This window comes from Corvus brachyrhynchos, unplaced genomic scaffold, assembly GCF_000691975.1.
Source record: "Corvus brachyrhynchos isolate BGI_N302 unplaced genomic scaffold, ASM69197v1 scaffold258, whole genome shotgun sequence".
Taxonomy (NCBI): Eukaryota; Metazoa; Chordata; class Aves; order Passeriformes; family Corvidae; genus Corvus; species Corvus brachyrhynchos.
In genome coordinates, this window is record NW_008240122.1 from 3,486,163 (window position 1) to 3,502,070 (window position 15,908).

The 15,908-nt window shown below is 40.8% G+C and overlaps 1 protein-coding gene across 1 annotated transcript in view; it reads left to right on the forward strand.

Moving 5' to 3' along the window:
• The window catches only part of PPM1B (protein phosphatase, Mg2+/Mn2+ dependent 1B), a 46,054-nt gene that overhangs the window by 10,581 nt on the left and 19,565 nt on the right, over positions 1–15,908 (forward strand). The window contains exons 3-4 of the mRNA XM_008641710.2: positions 1–53; positions 13,876–14,739. The exon at positions 1–53 is cut by the window's left edge and continues 2 nt beyond it. Of these exons, the coding sequence (XP_008639932.1) occupies positions 13,894–14,739 (846 nt within the window). The 5' untranslated portion in view covers positions 1–53; positions 13,876–13,893. The remainder of the gene's footprint in view (positions 54–13,875; positions 14,740–15,908) is intronic.

Below are 15,908 nucleotides of genomic sequence, written 5' to 3' on the forward strand. Positions count from 1 at the left end.
GTAAACTAATTCTTCAGCAGTGAACAAGAACCTTGACAAGGTTAAAATTACAGGTAAGAACGAATTCTGCCACTTCGAAATTTGTGGGAATATGTCATCGCTTTTACTTTGACTGTGTTTTTAATTTGTAATTGACTATGGATTTAATGGAAGTTTCTGAACAGGTTGGATAAAATGATGCCTTTTCTTCTTTAAATGTATTTGAATTTTGCTTACTGTTATTTTTTTAACAGGGAGGAAATAAAATTTCAAGTATAGGTTCTTTCTGTTGCAATACAAAGCACTGCTAATAAATGAGGGGCAGGGAAATGTAATTTTTCACCACCTAAAATGTCTGCTGAGCCAGATTTTGGAGAAGTTTATGTTCTCACACTGTACAGTGTCAGTAAAAGTCATTAAGTGTTTTGCCCACTGTGATTGAGATCAGTTTACTGTCTGCCTGTGGCTTTTTTTCCTACAAGGTCTGTATTTTCTTAAATGCACTAACAGCAGCAGTACTACTTAAATTACCTGTTTTAATCAGTTACAGAAAATCTCTAGATTTCCTGTACAAGGTTCCCTGTAGCTTCAGCTTTTGAATTACCTTTTCAAGGATAAAGGTTGATGTCTTTTTTTCCAGGTCAGTGAAAATGTTTTGGCTGCTGGTTTTCTGTCATTAACTTTATCTGATGACAATGGAGAACTCTTGTCACACTCTGTCACCTTCTTCTGAACTCGTGTATAGGGAACTAAGAGTCAATGTTCTTTGAATCCTTTTTTAAAAAAGGATAATTACAATGCTATAAGACCACAGTAATGGAAAAAAAACCCACATCACCACAAATACCTGTCATAGAGATTGCATGTTTTGGGTTGTCTGTTTCTGAAAGGTTTAGTTCTGTTTTTAAACTGGGACTATGTGTTTTGAAGACTGTCTTTGAAATAGCTTTATTGCATGTGTCTGTTTTCAGAACTATGATCAAGTTAAGGTTTTTCAGTTTTGATTCACATTTTGGTGTCTTTGACAGGAAGAGTTGCTTGCCACATTTCTGTAGTGACAGGCAGGAGTCCGGACAGTGGGTCTGAAGCAGTCCTGTCTGTCTTACTCTGAAGTTAATAATGCATAGGTTGTAAGTCCGTGACAGGTTTGTGCCAAGGAGGTGGTGTTGGTTGTTCTGCTGCTAAAATAAAAGAAGGGTTCAAATGTGGTTTGTTTTGAGGTTTTTTGTTAGTGTTGTGTTGATTTAATGTCTGTGCTTATTTTGCAGTGATGTAACGTGTTGTAAAAAGGCACAACCCTTCTTACATTGTGCAAGTCACACTTAATTTGAGTGGACCTTTAGCACTCATCCAGCCCAACCCTTGTGTCTGGCTTCCTCAGATTTTTGTGTGAATCAAGAAATCACCCCTCAATTATGTAAATAAAGGTTTATTGGTTTACTGTGGTTTTGCAGACCTGCTGCAGAACACTTATTCTGGTGTTTCAGACCTGTTTAAGAACAAGTCATTGATGATATGTATAGGTGATTCATTGCTGCCCTATTCTCACGAAAGCATGTCTGAAGCTTTTTGTAAACAGACTTTGGAAAAGGTAAGAAAAGTTGTCTTAAGTGCCTAAATTTAGAGCCAGGGAGAACTCACTCCTAGTGACATAATGTGTCATGCTATTGAGTAAAATTCTTCAGTTTTATACCAGTAGTGTAGTGGGTAAACTTCGGTTCTTTTTCTTCAAAATCTGAGGTGCTATTTCTGTAGTAAAAACCTGGCTGCTGTTTGTTAGATTGATGATTGAAAAGGAGCAAACTAAATTTAACTCAAAATACTTGGTGTTTTAGTGAATTTAGAAAACCAAATCAGCAGTTCTACATAGAAATAATTATAAGCTTTATTTGCGAAGGATCACTTTTATGCTAAGTTAATGCTTTGTCGTATCCAAGTGCCACATGTGCATCTGTTTTGAACAGCCCAGTAATGAAATGAGAACGTGCTTATCGGCTACAGGAAATACGAGCAGATACGGACAAGGAATTTCAGAAAATATCATAGGATATAAATTTTGTCATAGCATGGTCAGTAGGGATAGGCAGCAGGACAGTGCAGGCTTCCAGGTGATATAATAAAGGCACGCTGAGTTGCAGGGTTTGAGTTAAGGACAAAATGTAACTTCAAGGATCATATGCCTGGACAGGTAATACCTGAACTGACCAGCTAGGCCCATTTCACTGAAGTGCCACTGCACCAAATTTCTACTCCTAGAAAATGGTACAAGAGCATGAATGGTGACTTAGGCAGAGCTATATTTACTTTTAAAGACTTTAGCTTTCATTCTTTTCAGCCTGGGCAGGTGCTGGCAGCAATAATGTGCTTTGCATTGTCTGGGCCCAGTGTTGTTGTATTTGGTGAACCAGCCTGGGTATTTGCCTATGTTATGTATTATTTTTTGTGTAGTTACTCTGTAACTCTGATAAACTGTTTGCAGGTAACAAACAGGATTGAATTTCCCAGTCTTTGTAGTGTTTGGAGGAAGCCTTGGTAAAGAACAGCTGAATATGTTACCTGAAAACCTAAAATGTGTGACATTAAAGATGACATTGACTACAGTAGTCTCTTTCTTACTGAGAATGACACTGCATACTCCTTCAGTTAAGTCCCTAGCAGCAGTGCTAATCCAAGATAAGGGCTGCTGATAATCAGAAGTCACACAGGCAAGCACAGGGTTCTGTGTAGCTAAGAAAAGCACTGGATTTTTTTAAAGTTTTCATTTGGCCGCAGAAATTATGTGAAATTGACTTTTGTGACTTAAATAAGAAGGAAACTGCATGCTAAAAGTTCTGTGGCTAAAAAATACATCAACCTGGTCACTGATGACTTTGTAGTGAGTGCTGTGATTAGAAAGCTAGATTCGGAGTCCACTTTCAAGGTTTTTGTGAAGTTCATCTTGAATGTCTGAGGTATGGTCTCTAACTTTGTACCTATTGAGCTGCATTCCAGAAAAATAAGAGGCCGCAGCATAAAGTATGCAATTTGTCCATGGGAGACAGATGGTTGCCACATAAGCTGAGCTGGAAGATCTGTAGTTAAGTAGCATCATCCATGTTTTAGTAAGGTGCGAGAAAGCAGACTATAAAATTAATCTCTGAAAGGATCACAAGCTTGTTTTTCTGGTGTTAACAACATAGCTAGAAAGGTTATAGCCCTTAACCTAGCTCCTGGTGCTCCTTTGTATTTTTTTGTCTTTTCTGTTGAAGGTTACAGCCCCCTTGGATCTGGTGTCTAAGCTGCTGGCTTCCAAACCCACTGCAGTCAAAGTCACAAAGTTTCGAAATACTAAAGCTAACTTTGCACTTCTTCAGTGAAACAGTTCAAAGAGTAAGGTCAAAAACATCTCAGCCAGCAGTTCTGAAAGAAAAGAAATTGCTGGCACAATGTAGTGGTGAGTAGCTGAGGCAGAGCAGAAGTGGTAATGTTTTCAGGTAGTGCTACTGACATTGAAAATAGATGTGAATCTACAGCATTAAATTACGCCTGTGATTATTTTGTGCCTCTAGACCAATTCAAAATAGCTGAAGTTCATTCTCAAATCTTCATCTCCTTTGTAACTTGCTGGTTTAAAAGTAGTGTGGTGGGGGAAAGGTGTGTTTTGTTTATCTTTGTTATTGGGTTTTTGCCCCCTAACTGTTATAACAATAGAGATGCTGAAGTTAATTTAAAAATTACAGCTGTAGCTCCTAGGCATGTATGCTACCTGGTAATGGGGATGACTTGCAAAGTTTTTTGAAATTCCTGGTTTAGAAGCCTATTTGGCTTCTTTCACAACATCCTGGCAGGAAAAGTTTTTGGTAGGAGGCTCTACATTGAAGTTTTATGTTGATACTTAATTTCTTTCTGTCAGTATTGTTGGTCAGCTAACATCCTTCCTAAAGGCAACACCCACGGCCACAGATTACCTTAAAACAAACCAAAATCCTCCAAACAAATAAACCCTAGGAATGGTAATAACTCTTCTTCTATGTAGTTCATTTTTCAGTGAAAGTAAAATATTCAGATCTTATTCTTAGGTTCAGTCATTTGTTTGACTCTGACAGTATTTGTGGCTACATAGTTAGAGTAGCTGTTACAGCCAAGCTTCAATAGCTACTGGCCTAATGTAAATTCATGTAGTGCCAGTATTTTTAAGGTCAGTAAGTTAGAAGTAAGACCAAGTTTTCTGGGATCAAAAATCAAAACTATCTGCAGTGTGTGTAGACACATGTATTGCATAAAGTCTGTATGTGCACATAACACATACTAGAGAGACACTGCAAGATGGAGACAGAGGAGCGTTCTACCAAGTCTAAAGTTCTATTTTTTTTGCTTAAACCGGAGAAGTTATTTCTTCCTGCACTTACCGTAAGTTTTGAAATTGTTTGTCATAGATACTTTGATTATTTATTTGTCATTTACATCTTTAATATCTAGTGCAGCATTTTTTCTTTTGAAATGTCATTCTTTTTTTATAGCTGGAGCACATGTGCTTTGTAACAGGAAACTCTGGCACTGTTTCTTTTCCACAGCACTGACTTATTAGAAATGACTAGCCTGTTGAGTGAATCCTTCTGAGGAAGAGACATTTTACAGTACGCTTTTATGACCTAAGCCCAAAAGATTTATGTTGGACCATTCTCACATTATGAAAAGATACATTATTGCCTTTGGGACTATTGGCCATCAAGGTGGTATTAGTTTAGTTCTGATGTTTTTTATGAAGCTGACATGTGATGTGAAAATTATTTTATAGTATCTACAAAAATTTTGATTATGGCTTTTAGACCTTTGTAATCTAATTACGTGCTGGTTGCTGTCATGGTTTAACCCTAGCCAGCAACTAAGCACCGCACAGCTGCTTGCTCATTCCACCTCCTCCCTCCCCAAAGGGATGGGAAAGAGAACCATAAAAATGAGACAATTCATGGGTTGAGACACAGACTTTGTAATGGGATAGGGAAGGAAAAAAAAAGAATTAAAATACGCAAAACAAGTGACGCACAATGTAATTGTTCACCACTTGCCAACCAGTGTGAGCAGTAGCCCCTGGCCAGCTTTCTCTCCAGTTTATACATTGAGCATGGTGTCATATATTTTGGAGTATCTCTTTGGCCAGTTTGGGCCAGCTGTTATGGCTGTGTCTCCTCCCAGCTTCTTGTGTCACTCCAGCCTTCTCCATTGGCAGGATACAAGAAGCAGAAAAGTCCTTGACTTAGTATAAACACTACATAGCATGCTTACATTTTTAGTTGTTGCTATCAACATTTTTCTCGTACTGTATCCAGCCCACAACTCTATACCAGCTTTTAGGAAGAAAATTAATAAACTCTATCCCACCTTAGTCTATACCATTTGCATCCTACCCAGGTCCCACACTTTACAGCACATCCCAAGTAATCACTATGACCTTTCCTGTATTTTGATATGTACACAGAGATATCATTCCCATAGTATACGGGCCATCCCTCCAAAATGTTTGTTGAGTTTTAGTCCATGACTTTGGGCTTCATCTGTCATAGTAGTCCTTCAGGGCAGGAGAGAATGTGTGTAGTGTTGGATTGTTTTATGCTGAAGCCAGCACTAGTTCCACCACTGCTGCGCTTGTCTGGTTCTATCATCAAAATTCATTCTTCATTAATCTGGGTAATTCTATTACAATACCCTTGATATAGCATTTAACAACTGTAGCAGTGATGACCTACAATATTTTATAGCAAATAACATAATACAGTTCAAATCATTCAATGTTCTTACCCAGAATCAAATCCGCTTGAGGTACGCATCGGACTCCCCCATCCTTCTGCATTACCCACCAAGTGCACCCAGATCCCTGAGCAAATGCAATCCTGTGGATGATCTCTGGATCCCCTGTTCAGGTCCTTTGACCTTCCTTTATTTTGTGGCAAAACCAGTTTTCAGAAGGATTTGAACTATTTTTTCCCTCTCCCAAAATCTTCTGTTGCTGTATTGCCTCACACAATATTATTATGAATGTATTAGGTGTTCTAGAGCTTTGCCTTGTTTCAGTACTGTTTAGATCAGTCCGTGGCTAATAGTAGGTCTGTGTTTCCACCCCTGGAATAGTCGATTCCAGGTGTACTGGATGGGCCTGCACTCTATTGCCAGTGGCTTGAGAAAACTCCATTAGCAGTATCAGTTGTGGCATACTGCTTGGCTGCCTCTGACTCCAGTTTGTATTGAAGTTCCAGCAGGTCTGGCACAGCTGGTCTTGGAGGTGGCGTGGCTTCATTCAGGCCATGACAGTCTCCTGTTAGTCTGCACTGGCCATATGGGTCTGTAGGAGAGTGAGTGAATTCTTCTGATCTCTCCTTGGCTCTCCATTTGATAAATCAACTTGTGGATGTTTTGGTTGGTGTGGTAATGCTGCCAGTGCACTGTTGTGATGGCACCTGTTGTTCTTTGATCCTCAGCAGCCCCACACCAGAAGTGCCCTCCAGAAGATGGGGCAAGGTAGACAGCTGTTTAATTTCTACTGTCTCCAAGACAGCTATACCAAAAGCCCAGCAGTACCTTTTGGGTCCTTGAAGTACACCCTCCTGAGACAGTCTAGTCAAAGGATGCACTGGAGTCTCAGGGCCAGTCACAATGGAGTGCTTTTGCCACTTACTCCCAGTCAGGCTCTTTGGCCTCCATCAGAGTTAGCTGTTGGGATTACCCTGTCACTCCAGAAACACAGATGGTGCCTGCCCCAGTGCAGCAGTGTTTGCTAGAGCCTTCGACTCCTGTGGGTCTGCTCTGCAAGGTCATCCAATCCACACAGTCCATTAATCCAGTTGTTTCTTTCCTCCACCTGCCTGGAGGCAGTGCCCCTCTAGTCCTTGCTGTAGTATTCATGATTCACTTCTTATAAACGTGAATCAGAAGCCCCTTGAAGATCAGGAGTAAGAGCAGCCCCTCTACTCTGTCTGGGGAACTGCCGACTATAGTCCGGAGCAGCAATGTCCTGCAATAATCCCTTCTTTTGATTGTTTTTCCTTGCAATTTTCCTACTTACGCCTCTAGGGTCGAGCTAGATTTTTCCATCCCACTTCCTTATGTTCTCTCTGTGGTCACACAGGTAAAACCACCGGGTGACCTGTGCTGTTAATGCTTACTCTCCCAGTAGTTGGGACACTGGTCCATACAGGTGGGGAATAGGGTGCATCTGCCTTCCTTATCCACAGCCAAGATACAGGCCTGTAGTGAGGAAGAGGCATTTTGTTTATATTATTGGAGTTGATCAATTTGTCCACCATTTGTCCCTCTCCGTCTTTCCAGGTCATTACTGCCAATGAGTTGGCGTATAACAGTGGTGCATCCCGTAGTCTTCCACCACATGGGTCATGTACACTTGGCTTTGTCTGGGTCTTTGGATAACTGCTCGTTGTCCAAATCATCATAAATCTCCTCCAGCATGGCTAATCGCCTCAGATACTGGATGCCTCTATCCATGATGGTCCACTTGCCTGGGTGGCATAACATCTTCCTTGAAGGAATACCTTTCCTTTATACCTGACAGGAGTCACTTCCAGAGGCTGAGGGCTTGTGCCCCTTTTCCAGTTGCTTTGTTAATGCCCTCTTCTGTAGAGTGGAATCCCAGCTGCTTACTTTCTCTACCCTCTAATTCCAGGGTACTGGCCCTGTTGCTCCAGCATTGGAGCAGCCAGGTGATGCCCTTGCCTGGATGGTGGCTGAAATCTTTTTGCATATGTAGCAGCTCACTCAGGGATAGGGATCAGATGGTTAACTATGTCTTTTATGCTTTCTGCCTCTCCCCCCACTTCTTCTCATGATAGCCCTGCTGCTTTGTCCCTCACTAAATGAGCTCACCTCCGTATATCTCTCTCCTTTTGTATAGCAGGGGCTGATTACAGGCACAAGTTGGTGCTTTGGTTCAACCACAGTGCTTGTCACTGGGGTTGTAGTAGCCCCTGTGCCATCATTTTACCATCGCATACAGAGGCCTTTTTTGCCCTCAAGGGCACTGTATAGTATTGAACACGGCTCAGTAGGCCTGGGCCAGGCCGCAGCACGTTGCTGTGGGTTTTGTCTCTCTGGAATTGTCAGGGTGGTAGCATAGTTTTTCCAAATATTTAACTAGTCTTTCCAGATTTTCCACTTGTTCAGGGCTGAAGTTCCAAAGCACTGGAGGTGCCCACTGTTCTAGGCACTTGCCCGTAGTATCCCATACGCCCTGCCACTGTCCAGCCTCAGGGCAAATCCCTGGGTAGCATTCTGAAATAGTTGTAGATCCTTAAACAAGACCTCGAACACATTCAGAAGACATAGCAATAGGAATGCTGGTTTGAACATCCCAAGGATATTAAAAATTCCCAAGTGCTGTTTTAATTAGCCCGGAGGAGAAAGGGAAGATGAAGGGAGGTACCAGTCTCCCCCATGGATTAGGTCTCTGAGGAGAACAGGTAAAAGTTGTAATTATTAGTAGTTTCCTATAGATGGCTCCCAAAGTATGGAGATGGCAGCAGTGCTGAGTACAAATACCAGATCAGTTTCATGACCAGCAATTCTGTCATATTGTAAGCCAGTGTTACAGAGTGCAGCAACATAACCTTAGCTCAGGTCCTACGGGTGACAAACAGCACGGGGGGCAAAATATGCAAGTGAAGTATTATATAACGCAGCTTCAGGAACAACGACACCAACCTTGAGAGCAAATACATCACCATGGTGACCAGTGACTAAACTGAGTACTTATAACAAATTTCTTCTGATACGTTCTATAGAGTCAGATTCGTCATTATCTTAACCCATTATGCCCTATGTTGGGCACCAAAAACAACTGTCATGGTTCAACCCCATCCAGCAACTATGTACCACACAGCTGCTCACTCACTACCCTGACCCAGTCAGATGGAAGAGACAGTCAGAAGAATAAAAGTGAGAAAACTCATATGTTGTGATAAAGACAGTTTAATGGGACAGAAGAGAAAGAAAATTGTAATAATAAAATAATTAAAATATACAAAACAAGTGAGGAACGATGTGGGTGCTCATCACTCACCGACCAATGCCCAGCCAGTTCCCAAGCAGTAGCCCTGGCTGGCTTTCCTCACTGTTTATATATTAAGCATGATGTCATATAGTATGGAATATCCCTTTGGCCAGTCTGGGCCAGCTGTCCTGGCTGTGTCACTCACAACTTGTGCCCCTCCCACCGTCTCGCTGGCAGGGTATGAGAGCTGTCAAGTCCTTGACTTAGTATAGCTAACAGTACTTAGCAACAACTAAAAACCTCAGTGTGTTACCAACATTATTCTCATACTGTATCAAAACCACAGCTCTATACCAGCTACTAGGAAGACAATTAGCTCTATCCCAGCTCAAGTCAGGACACCTCTGGCCTTTATGACAGCCATCAAGTAAAATATTTCTGCCTGTTAAATATAAATATAAATAGAAAGGAGCATGCTTTTCCCTTAAAGTAGCTGCCTATTTCCCCTTTATGATATAGTAGAAAATCATTAATGTCTATACCTGAGCAAGAACCATGTGTCAGTTTTTAAGTAGATCTTTGGAGAAAATCAGCAGGTGTGGTTGTTTGTCTTTTAAATGCAGACGCAAGCTTGTGCACAGACCTGATTTTAAAGTGCTTTACTGTGTGGCTGATCTAATACCAAAGAGTCTTCACTGTGTAGCTGGGGCAGAAAGGATATTGATCACGAATTTTTCTTGCATGTCAGAGGACATGACTTTTGCTTTCATGCCTCTATACCTCAAAAGGCTAGATGTCTTTGGTTTCCCGAACCTGAATTGTTGCCTATATTGCCTGTATATGAGATAAGTACCTCATGTAGGAATTGACTCAGGTAGAAAGCATTAGAGAAAAATTTAGGTTGGAACTTCAGAGAAGGAAGGCTTGGGTTAGATTTTTGCTCTGGGAAAGGAATGTCAGCTTTTGTTAGAGACTTGTTGCCCTAAACTCTCTTGGAAATGACTCAGGTAATCATGTAAGGCTAGAGATGAACAGTGTGCCCTAGAGAGGTGGCTGGAGCCTGTGCTTTAGCAGTGTCCTGCTCAGATTCAGCTTCTCCGTTGCCAGAGAGGGGCAAAGACCAGTAATTTTTTCCTATAAAGTAATTCCTTCTCTGTAAAGGCATTCCAAATGCCTTTGAGCCTTGGTGATTACTAGTCCTTGCAAGGCAATAGATTTTTTTTTAAATTTGATTATTATTGTTTTATTCTTCCAGGAGTTGGAAAGACTACCAGGAGAAGAGAATCCTAGGGTTTCATTTTTGATCTGAGTAATATATAGTGTCTTAAAGAATAGTCTGTGGAGCATGGACAAGAACTACGGCCTTCTCCATTTCCAAGAAAATTTTGGGAATTACAGTAGACATGGTCTACCTGATTTTCAAAGTTTCAACTAATAATCTTACGTGGGGTAAATGTTTTCACCACAAGGAAATTAATATGTTTTCTCAAACCAATCTGTTATGCAATTAAATTTCATACAAAAATGGGATCTTTGGAAAGTAAATCTCAAGACTGAAGGATGTACTGAATTTTTGAGTTTATGCTGATACAAGCCATAACTAAATTACTGGTTTGCAGGTGGGTGCTTCATCTGCTCCTCTGCTGACTGTGTTTTATCTTGAGACTAAATCTTGCTTTACAAAGCATGTTTGGGGCTTAATGCCTTAAAGTCCTCAAGAAATGTTGAGATGGTTTGACTAATAGGAAGTATGATGAAGTGTTCATTAAAATCTTGAGCAGTGGATGGGTGTTCATGCTTAAAATACGTGATATGAGGGCATGGTCAGTTAGCTCGAGGGTAGGCCTTAACAGTAGACAGATCTTGGTAGGCTGGACCTACCAAGGTCTGATGGTAACCTCAGGAGGTATAATTAAGTCATGTACCTGGAGTAAAGTAACCTTGTCCCTCTATACAGCCCGGGTGATGATGGTCTAGGAATGACCTTTGCCAAGAAGAACCATGGAACGGGTCCTGGTGGAGAACCAGGGCAAATGAGTTGAACATTTGAGAGCAGTGTGTCTGTAGTGAGGAAAGTTTTGCACATATTGGAAAAGGTGTGTCCAGCATCTAGGGACAAGTGATGGTTTTCCTCTGTTTGGAACTCGTGAGGCTGCATCTGGAATACAGTGTGGACTGCTCACCTCCCAGTACAGGAAAGGCACAGACATGGAGGAGCAAGCCGAGCAGAGAACCATTCTGTTACTGAGGGGCTGGAGCATGTGGTGTGTGAGGAGAGGTGAGATACGAGTTTCTCCAGTGTGGAGGAGAAAAGGCCAAGCTGTCTTCCAATACTGTCATGGGAGGGATAGAGAAGGTAGAGCTGTGTTCTTCCTGGAGATGTGTGATGAAAGCTGAAGAGGCAAAGGATGAAAGTTGATTCCTAGACTTACTGACTGCAAGTCAATCTCTACATCCTTTATTTGCAGTATTAAATGGGATATTTAGAATATTAAGAATATAATCTCGAATAGTGTGATTTTCTTTTTTTTCTGGTCCCGAGTTGTAAAAAAATGAAGCTACTTAAGAAGTAGGTAAAACTAAGGTGTGACACATGCATTTGGTGTGTTTTTTTTGAAGTGTGTTTTATTTTACATATATAAACGTGTTACATACATAAACACAACACTGAGCTCGCAGGCCTTTGCAGTTACATAGGTTTTGATCTCTTTCCTCACTCAGTCACATGATTTCTTCCACATCTGTGATTTTAAGCATGTAGGGACATACTTAAAGGAATCTCATAGAAGGTCTGAAGTATTGGAGGATATCTGTTACTTTGGCAGCATTTCAGTCCTGTACAACAGTTTTACTGGTAAGAAAACTGTTTACTATTTTGTGTGCTTTTAAATAGTTTTATATTGTGTGTAATTTGTGAATAAGTGATCATAAGCTGTTAGAATCCTTTCACAAGTCTCCTTTACTGATGTTAGTTGCACTATTAAACTATGTGGAACTTGTTCAACTCTTAACTGAGAACATTGGTCGCTGAGAACTCCGGTTTGTGATGGTATGTTGCACTGCCTTGCTTGGCTTTTGTGATACCCTCTGACACACATTAATTAATTAATTAATTTTGTTTGTTTTCCAAGCAAAATCAGATGTTTCGAGAGAAAGGGTTGGGAAAAGTTTTGATTACGTATCTCAGTGATGGATACACATTGTGTGTCCTTCCCACCCATTTACAGTGTTGCAAAAACCTGCTGAGCAAGCTGTTGGGGCCTCTATAATACTGGGGATCCTCAGCACTGCATGGAGATCATTGTAGCAGAGAAGGTAGTGTGAAGTTTGGTTTATCTGTGTGTAGTCCTGTGTATCCTTCATATGTGTTTAGATGAGGGAAATGGCAGAAGTAAGGATTAATTAACCTCTTCCTGGCCTGGTAACAAGTTCTTAAACTAGAACTAGGTTATCATGACTCTGTAGACTTGGTAGGTACTACTGTATCAGAGACTAGTGACTGCTTGGGATCAGTCATGGCAAAATTCTTGCCAGTTCTTTTTGGATGAAATTTGCTGTAATTCAAGGATTTCATAGGGTGATGACTTCTAGCATGGACTGAGTTTCTGAGGTTTGTGGATTAAAGAATGCGTTCTCTGCTGACTTTGTAAAGGGCAAGGTAGCTTTTCAGGTCTATGTGAGACACCTGAGTCTAGTACAGGAGAGGAATTCAGAAGTCCTCTAAAGCTTCAGTGTAGATTATTCACATTTTACCTGTGAGCTTGCTCTCTGGAGATGGTCTCCAAATACTGAAGAACTTCTAGCTTTCTGTGGACTATTTACTTCCCTTAGCTCATATCTCTTGTAATTGAATAAATTTTAACATCAAGATCTTTGAACTTAAAATGCCAGGTAAGCACATGAAAGTCTTCTAGGGATGGCTGACAGTTGAGGTTGAGAAGCCTGGGGAGATCTTTTAGAGGCCTTTAAGTGTCTAAAGTTGGCATACAAGAAGGCTAGAGAGGGACTATTGGCCCAGTGTAGTGATAGGACAAGGGTAATGGCTTCAAACTGTAAGAGGGTAGGTTTGGATTAGAGATAAGAAAGAAATTCTTTACTGTGAGGGTGAGGCACTGGAACAGGTTGCCCAGTGAGGCCGTGGATGCCCCATCCCTGGAAGTGTTCCAGGCCAGGTTGGATGGGCCTTTGTGCAGTCTGGTCTAGTGGAAGGTGTCCTTGCCCATGGCAAGGGGGGTTGGAAGCAGATGATCTTTAAAGTTTTTTCCAGTCCAAACCATTCTGTGATTCCATAGTAAATATTGAAATGTTGGTTTATGAAGGACTAAGTACAATTTGTTAAGAGATTCCTGTGAGAGGTTTTCTTGTATTTAATTGGGAATTACTGCCTTGGTTCCTTTGGCAGATGGTGTGTATTCCCCTATGGTCACAATTTTGCCATGCCTTACAAGAATACAGAAGTAGCATGGTACATGCAAAGCTAGCGAGACCAGTCCGTTCTTATTTATGAACATGAATTGATTTTCTCCATGCCACAGTAAAACTGGAAAAAGAGTAGGAGTGATATAGTTGTTGTTTTTCCATCACAAATTAGTCTCTGCAGAGGATGACAAAATCAGCAGGGCTGCAAAGGTATGTGATCTACTCTGCCTTCATATGGAGATCATTTAATTTTTATGAAGTAGCTCTTCGAAAAAGACAGCACCCCACCAAAAAACCACTAAAAATGCAAACAGAGATTTGTAAATTCACACTTCATTTGTGTTATGTATTAATTATTTTTTCCTCCAATATAGTTGTTGACTTTTGCATGTGTGCATGCTTTATCACTTGTTTTATGAAGAAGAAACACAAGAAGCGGACAACAAAGCTTGTATGGAACGGTGGCTTTATAAATAAGACTTCTTTTCTCTTTTTTCCAGATTCAATATTGCATAAACATGGGTGCATTTTTGGATAAACCAAAAACTGAAAAACATAATGCTCATGGTGCAGGGAATGGCTTGCGTTACGGCCTCAGCAGTATGCAGGGATGGAGAGTGGAAATGGAAGATGCTCACACAGCTGTTGTAGGTATTCCCCATGGCTTAGAGGACTGGTCCTTTTTTGCAGTCTATGATGGTCACGCGGGATCTCGTGTTGCAAATTACTGCTCCACGCACTTATTAGAACACATCACTAACAATGAAGACTTTAGGGCAACAGAAAAACCTGGATCTGCTCTTGAACCTTCAGTGGAAAATGTCAAGAGTGGAATCAGAACTGGCTTTTTGAAAATTGATGAGTATATGCGCAATTTCTCAGACCTCAGAAATGGCATGGACAGAAGTGGCTCAACAGCAGTGGGAGTTATGATTTCACCTGAGCATGTGTACTTTATCAACTGTGGTGATTCGCGTGCTGTTCTCTATAGGAATGGACAAGTCTGTTTTTCAACGCAGGATCACAAACCTTGCAACCCAAGGGAGAAAGAGCGAATCCAGAATGCAGGAGGCAGTGTAATGATTCAGCGTGTTAATGGTTCATTGGCAGTTTCTCGAGCTCTGGGGGACTATGACTACAAATGTGTGGATGGTAAAGGCCCTACAGAACAACTTGTTTCTCCAGAGCCTGAGGTGTGTGAAATTTTAAGGGCAGAAGAAGACGAGTTTATCATCCTGGCTTGTGATGGAATCTGGGATGTAATGAGCAATGAAGAGCTCTGTGAATTTGTAAAGTCTAGACTTGAAGTATCAGATGACCTGGAAACAGTGTGCAATTGGGTAGTGGACACTTGTTTACATAAGGTATGTAACTGTTTTCTCTAAACAGCTGTTCTAAAATTATCTTCTGGTTAGATGGGTACAGTGTTAACAGTTGTTCCTGGCCTACTGTTCCTTTTCTTCAGCTTCTTTTCCTTAAAGTTCTGTACCCATTTGACTGTATATCCTTGCTGAAGAATATACAGCCTCAACCTATATGCTTGGAACGGTAATAGCAATTGCAAAAATAAACGCTGGTTTTTTTTTCCCCAAGTAATGCTTGCATGTGGTTCCAGCTCTAAACTTTTTACAAAATTGTAAAATTAATCTATTTTGAGCCAGGGACTCTGTGGATTTTTTTGTTCCTTGAAGTTGGGTAGCGTTTGTATCCTTTGTGTAAAACCAGTGTTGGCACCATCTCCTCTTCAAGGTGATGTTTGTCTGTCATCTGAAGTGGTGCCCTCAGCTCATTGTAGCTTAGATGGGGTAACACTACCGTTGCATCTGAGCTTGCTTCCGCTCCTCAAATTTAGTTTGTTTGGAGCAACTACTGATTGGTCTACATATGTTAAATAGGTATTCTAGTTCCAACATTCCCTGAAAAGTGCAACTCCTGCTAGTACAAACAGAGTTCCTTTGTTAGGCCACAGACTAAACATGCCATTTTGAGGAAAATACTAAAATTCACAATTGTAACTCTAAAGGGTAAGTTGTGTGTTTTTTCCAGAAACAGGGTTGTATTCCAGCATATACCATACAGTGTATGATTGGTTTAAATGCCATGGCTTTTCTGACCAAGAGCTCAACCAGCCTTGTTAAAGGATGATCACTCTGAGATACTTCCAGGAAAACTGAGCGCTGACCGCGTGTTTGTTTTCCAAAGTCAGATCCTGGATCCCTGTAACAATACTGGAATGTTGTCTTATGTCTTCAGGCTGTGAATTGTACCACATAATACTAAGTGATGTCATCATATGCTTGGTACAAAAGGGAACGTAGGCTAACTCCTAAGTAGTATTTCTGAAGGAATTCATTCTAATGTCAAATTCTTAATTGCTTTAGGAGAAGAATTTGTTGTGATAGATGATTAGAACTATCCAGTAGCTTGGGTTTACACAGCAACAATATGCAGTGACTAATGGCACTTAATATTCTACACAAAAAGTAAAGTTGATTTCATTTTCAAACCAGTAGTTTAAATTATGGTTCTGCTG